At 35.9% G+C, this 6692-nt stretch overlaps 1 protein-coding gene across 2 annotated transcripts in view; it reads right to left on the bottom strand.

The window, feature by feature from the left end:
* The window catches only part of LOC106882280 (solute carrier family 22 member 27), a 42941-nt gene that overhangs the window by 10835 nt on the left and 25414 nt on the right, over positions 1 to 6692 (bottom strand). For both annotated transcript variants that reach the window (XM_052967547.1, XM_052967546.1), the window contains exons 3-4: positions 3695 to 3914; positions 1030 to 1133 (exon numbers count right to left, since the gene is read on the bottom strand). In XM_052967547.1, coding sequence (XP_052823507.1) covers positions 1030 to 1133; positions 3695 to 3914 — 324 coding nt within the window. The remainder of the gene's footprint in view (positions 1 to 1029; positions 1134 to 3694; positions 3915 to 6692) is intronic.

A 6692-nucleotide genomic window follows, 5' to 3' on the forward strand; every position in this document is an offset into this window, starting at 1 on the left:
TTTTACTAACAGAACATCTATGCTAAGCTTCTGTCAGTTGTTTGACCTTAACCAGTTGAGCATGTCCCTTGGTGGCTGACGATATGTGCATCTCTGATCACGAGCAGAAGTAGTTGGGGAGCATCATAGCCATGTGTTGAGAGGAATTCTTTGGGGTTTGAATAATTCACCTCTGGAAACATGGGTGTTTCGTTCATTTTTAAAAGACCCTTATTCAGGGACGTGTTGAGCGAGATGGGCTACTCAATCTGAAGAAAATTCTAACTGGGCCCCACTTCTGAGGTCATGCACTGTTTATCTTGATACGAGATCACCATATTGTGCACATACGGTTGTGATGCATGTGCCTGGTGTACCCTTATCAGATGGGTAGTCATGACGGGTATAATGGGCTTCGTATATTTTACCCCAGTGTTACTTTGATGGCATATACTGCTCGCTCACTCAATAATAATAATAATAATAATAATAATGAAAAAGTCGATGGCAAAAACATCCATGTATGTATGGATATTAATATATATGTATGCGTGTATGCATGTATACGTGTTATTTCTTTACTACCCACAAGGGGCTACGCACAGAGGTGACAAACAAAGACAGACAAACGGATTAAGTCGATTATATCGACCCCAGTGCGTAACTGGTACTTATTTAATCGACCCCGAAAGGATGAAAGGCAAAGTCGACCTCGGCGGAATTTGAACTCAGAACGTAGCGGCAGACGAAATACCGCTAAGCATTTCGCCCGGCGTGCTAACGTTTCTGCCAGCTCGCCGCCTTAATGCATGTATATGTGTATGTATGTATGCATGCATATATATATGTATGTGTGTATGTACGTATATACATACGCAAGTATATGCATATATATATGTGTGTGTGTATAAATATGTTTGTACGTGTGTATTAATACATGTGTATGTATGCCTGCATGTGTGTGTGCTGGAATCTATACGTGCATATATCATATAAATGTTTGGGTGAGGTAGTGTTGAATGCATATTAAAAAGTTGTAAGTCTACTTACACATCCGATACGTTTCCCAGTGTCACTACGCCAAGTAGCACACCAAAGAAAAAAACCACGATACAGTTCGCTGACATGAGACTTCGATCGCAAACAAGATCCAACTGGTTCAGAAGACAGAGAATATATACATATATTGGTGAGTGAGTGGGATAGAGAGAGAAATAGTGATGCAGATATACACGCTAGGGCTTGATATATAACATATACAGAGAGAGAGAGTGAGAGAGAAAAATTCATGCTTACGAACACCGGTGTATAAGCATACAGCTATTTATTAATTTACAGAGAAAATTTACAAGCAGTACAAAATATACAGAAAAATGAGGGGAGAAGCATGGTAAATCCAACAGCTGTTTCTGGGGGCTCGGAATTACGTAATAGTTCTAATGCTTATAACTGGAAAATGGAATGTGAAAAAATTCAAAGATATGCGACCAGTAAAGAAGGCATATAACTATTACCATAAGACCGGCCTCCCTCTTCAGGGAGGAAAGGTTGGCAAATAGTATTTACGCACAGGCATGCATATATATATATGTGTGTGTGTATATATGTATATATATATATATATATATATATATATATACATACATACGTACATGCGTGCGTACGTACGGACTTACGTATGTATGCCATTATTCAGTTTATTTCAAGATTTCTTGCCGAGAGAGAAAGAGCCGGTTTCTAACCTAGATCCAAGGCTCCTTCATTGGAATTTCAACAAATTCAACAGGATATTTTTGCATGTATATATACGTACAGTATTTGGAGTGAGTGCATGTGCATATTTGGATGTTTTGTTTTATGTATATTTTCTCATGCATGTAGCTGCATCATATCTATTATGTATATATGTATGCAACAAATTGACTCGGCATCAATTTCGAGAAATTCGACTTCCCAAACCAGAAAGGAGAAAGCAAATCAGAAGATGACAGATTCAAGCCTTCAATGCAACTGTAGTCGCAATATATAAATATCTTTATGCTTGCACATATGTGCTTATCTAAATATATTTAGTTATCTATGTTTATACATATCTCCCTATATATATATCATCTATGTGTATCTTTATGTGTATATGTATGTATGTAAATATGTATATTTATATGCACCAATCTTAATTCTGTTTGTCTGCATCACTCCCTATATATGTATGTATGTAATTTTGTATACGTGTGTGTATGTGTATGTATGTTTACATATATCTATATGTGTATGCATGTGTAAACATGTATGCAAGTATGTACTCATGTATGAATACCCGTATTTGTGTATATGCACATGCTTCGATGCATATGAATGCGTAGGTCGAAGTTGAAGTTCTCTGCTAGACTGTTTATGTCGGTGTTCTATATATATATGTGTGCATATGATATGGTTCTATGTCATGCCTTAGTTACAACAATTCTAATGATTAGACCATTCTATGAGCGCGTCTGTAAGTGTTCTTGTGGAGGAGGTATGTAAGTGTATTAAATAAGGATTAATATTGTGAAAAAGAAACTTCACTGATGGGGAAGGTCTGTGTTTGAAAGTGGAGTCAACTTTCAGCGGAAATCTAAATTTTCCCTGACAATTTAAGCAGCCAGTTGATCTGGTTGAAGCTACAGTAGTCAAAACGAATTTTCTGATTTAGCTATCTATGCTCTCGCTCACCACACACACACACACACACACACACACATACAGACACACACACACACACACACACACACATACTCACAAACACACACATATGTATATATATATATATACATACATACATACATACATACATACATATACCTATATCTATGAATATATATATATATTGTTGGTTTCTATGTTCAGTTATAATAAGAATGAATTTTACATTAATGTGAAAGGTTACGACGTAGAGTACAAGTTTATTATTCTTCAAAAAAAGTAGTACTGACAGTGACTTCAAAATTTTGGCCAGCTATATATATATATATATATATATATATATATATATATTAGACAAAATGAGATCACAAAATCAAGGCTGTGAGGAGTTTTTCGGGCATTTATAAGGAAAAAGATATATAGTCCATTATTTACATTATATTTGTCCTCATCTTGTTTGTTGTCAAATGTAAAATAACGTAAATAATGTGCATAATTCCTCATCTCTTAAATTCCTCATAATTCCTCATCTCTTAAATTCCTCATAATTCCTCATCTCTTAAATATAGAACTGTATAGATATAGGCTGTCAATGTATAGATTAACACAATGTTACCAATAGTTTCATGCCTTAGGTCAATAATCCTAGCAGCTTTTGAATGAAATTAGACCAGTAATCTATTACTGAGGTATTTGTTCTTTGTTAAATTACGTGCATTTATTAATGCGTTTGTAAGTACATGCCAACCGTTTTGTAATTACGCGTAACATTTGTTAAATTATGTAAGGTCTTTAGAATTTTGATTATTTATATTGCAGCTTAGACGTAAAATGGTAGTAATACTAGCGAAGTTTAAAAACCATAGGAGAGGTTTAGTTGGGTTTAGTTGGGTTTAGTTGGGTTTAGTTGGGTTTAGTGAGGTATTAATGACTTCATGGTTATTGTTTACGATGCTGCCGTAAGAGAAATAAGTGAGAGTTTAAAGGGTTAATTTCGAAGGAATCGGGAATAATTTTACAAAAAATAACTCACATCTTCTATAACTGATGTTCTGAAGACGGAATGGTCGTACACCCAAGAATTACACTGCATCTTCGTGCCATTTTCACCGAGACTTGAGTTATACATGTGGCATTTGTCGTAAACGTACTGGTCATCTTTGAACTCATAGGGTATCGTTTTGTTGACTAAAGTATCATGGTAACTGCCTTGGCTTTTGTACGTATCATTCGGAAGATCCGGTAAAGCGCACCTATAACAAATTCATTAATATTTCTTTTAAGTGATATAATTAAAGATGGTTGCAAAGAAAAGAAAGAGGAAATGTAAAACAAAAAAGCAAAATATAAACATAATTGAAAATATAAAGGAAGAATTTTCTCAGTTGGATCGGAATAAAGTTAGTCATCAAAATTTCATTGCTTGCCAAAACACGGTTACAAAATGCCTCAAACTTCCATATATTCGATTAATGTAGGTAGATATATAATAACATGCCGGGCGAAATGCTTAGCGGTATTTCGTCTGCCGTTACGTTCTGAGTTCAAATTCCGCCGAGGTCGACTTTGCCTTTCATCCTTTCGGGGTCGATAAATTAAGTACCAGTTACGCACTGGGGTCGATGTAATCGACTTAATCCGTTCGTCTGTTCTTGTTTGTCCCCTCTATGTTTAGCCCCTTGTGGGCAATAACGAAATAGGTATTTCATCCGTCTTTACGTTTTGAATTCTGTCGGGGTTGACTTTGTCTTTCATCCTTTCGAAGGTCGATAAAATAAGTACTAATTGAACACTGAGATCGATGTGATCGACTTAGCCTCTCCCTAAAACTTATTGATCTTTGTGCCAAAATTTGAAACTAGTGTAAACAGTGGTCTATTCAAATGTCACACATGTGAATGAGAACCTTCTTGACAACTGGAATCACTGTAATTAAGCAAATTTTGATATATTTATAAATATGTTCCACTGCTTTTTTCTTCTTCAATCATTTGAATAACTAACAATGGATAACTCAAAGTAACGATTCAAGAAACTTCACTTTCTAATAAAATATACAAATTCTACTTTTTATGGATTGAGTGGTTTTTACTTCGTTTGTTGCTACAAACGCTCGACTGGAAATCAAATAGTGACCCTTAAGTCCTGCAAAGAATATCTTGATATCGCCCAGAAATAAACCTGATTGGAAAAAAGATATCCATGAAATAATCAGGAGAATAAGGCAGAAGTTATATTTCTTTGATAAAGGCAGTATGAATAGTACTATGTAAAAAAGGTTTGAGTTAAGAAGTTGTAATTCCTCCTCCAGAGAAACTCTGAGTCTGATTTTTCAGTACAATAAAAGGGTGACATTTAAAAAAAATTTAACAAAATTCCAAAAGCTTCACACACATGAATTTTCTTCAAAGAACACCAAAAATGTTTTACGAAATTGATATCCGCACATGTCATAGACATCGTTTCAGCAATATAACCAACACCTATAAGGAACGAAACTCTAGTTCTTACCATACTGTTAATTCAGGAACAAAAGAAATAGCCAGCAGCATAAAAGTAAACGATAGAACATAATCTATAGCTTTGCGTGAGTGATAACTTAGTTCTAAAAATCATAAAGATAATGTTCTTGCTAACCCCAAATGTAGATTAAAAAGTCCAGGGGAAAAAAAGGAGATATATAGACGCAGTGAAAATATTTTAAACTCCAGGTTGTTTAACTTTAAGTAGTTCACTTCACTTCCGTTATGAAATTATAGTTTATCACTTATACCTATATACATATAGACACACCTATATTGCGCTCATGTCGCGTATATGCAAATACTCAGATACTAATACATGCACTCGTGTTTGCGTGCGTTCGTGTGTGTGTGTGTGTGTGTGTGTGTGTGTGTGTGTGTGTGTGTGTGTGTGTGTGTGTGTGTGTGTGTGTGTGTGTGTGTGTGTGTGTGTGTGAATCGTAGACGTGTGGCGTTACAAGTGGAGAAATAGATCAATGCATTTAAAATTATATGCATTCCATATGCCGACCATCAAACCACCGAATGAACTTAAAATTGAAGTCCTGTTGTGAATTAATGAAAAGTAGTTAAAAATAAGTGGTTCGGCTATGACACAAAACACCATTACAGCACACATGTAGTAGCGTATATAGTCACGCTTGGACAAACACCCGGTAAAAGAGAAATACCACAAAAATGGGTGGTTGAACAACAGCAGGGTGCCAGAAGGGTGGAAGATGGTGGGAAACGTAAGATTGGTTGCCGCCCAAAAACTTTCATGGGGTGGGTCGAATCTATTGCAGTGTCTGTATCTATGGCCTCATTAAGCAATAGATTTTGATAATAGTGGTATATGTGCCTCTGTATGTGTGTGTGCGCGCACACACACAGTGGCACTCGTTTTCATTCACTCATTCACACACATACACACACACACACGCATACATTGTCAAATAGTGTCCTCCTTGCCCATTCCTGCCTCTTGTTCGCTACAGGTAGGCTGCGATCGTGTCTTGTTACATAACTAACACACTATTTTTACTGCTTTTTTTATTTACCAATTTGTGAGAAACTCTCAAGGTTAATCCATTCGGTGGTTTGATGTTTAGCATATGGAATGCATAACCATGTTTTATGTCACGTACAAAGAAAAGCGTCCCCTCATTTTATTTTCTGTGCAAATATGCGTATCAGTATGCCAGTGATCATCGTTCAAATTTCTTCAATAAAGAATATTCCATTTCATCTTGAAAGCCTAATGTGCTCACAACTTTTCCCTTTGTGGACAAGCACAAGTGGTCAGCTTAGACAAAACACTGGCAATGACTCGTCTTGCATTATTGCCAACAACAGGCAGTTTTGCAAACCAATTTATATTTATTCTCGTTCTATGTCGTTTTGTTTTTCAATTCTTGTCTATTTTTAAGCAGTATTTCTGTGTGGTGTATATACATATACATATACACACACACACACACACACACACACACACACACACACACACACACACACACACACACACACACA

Source organism: Octopus bimaculoides, chromosome 4 (genome assembly GCF_001194135.2).
Source record: "Octopus bimaculoides isolate UCB-OBI-ISO-001 chromosome 4, ASM119413v2, whole genome shotgun sequence".
Lineage (NCBI taxonomy): Eukaryota > Metazoa > Mollusca > Cephalopoda > Octopoda > Octopodidae > Octopus > Octopus bimaculoides.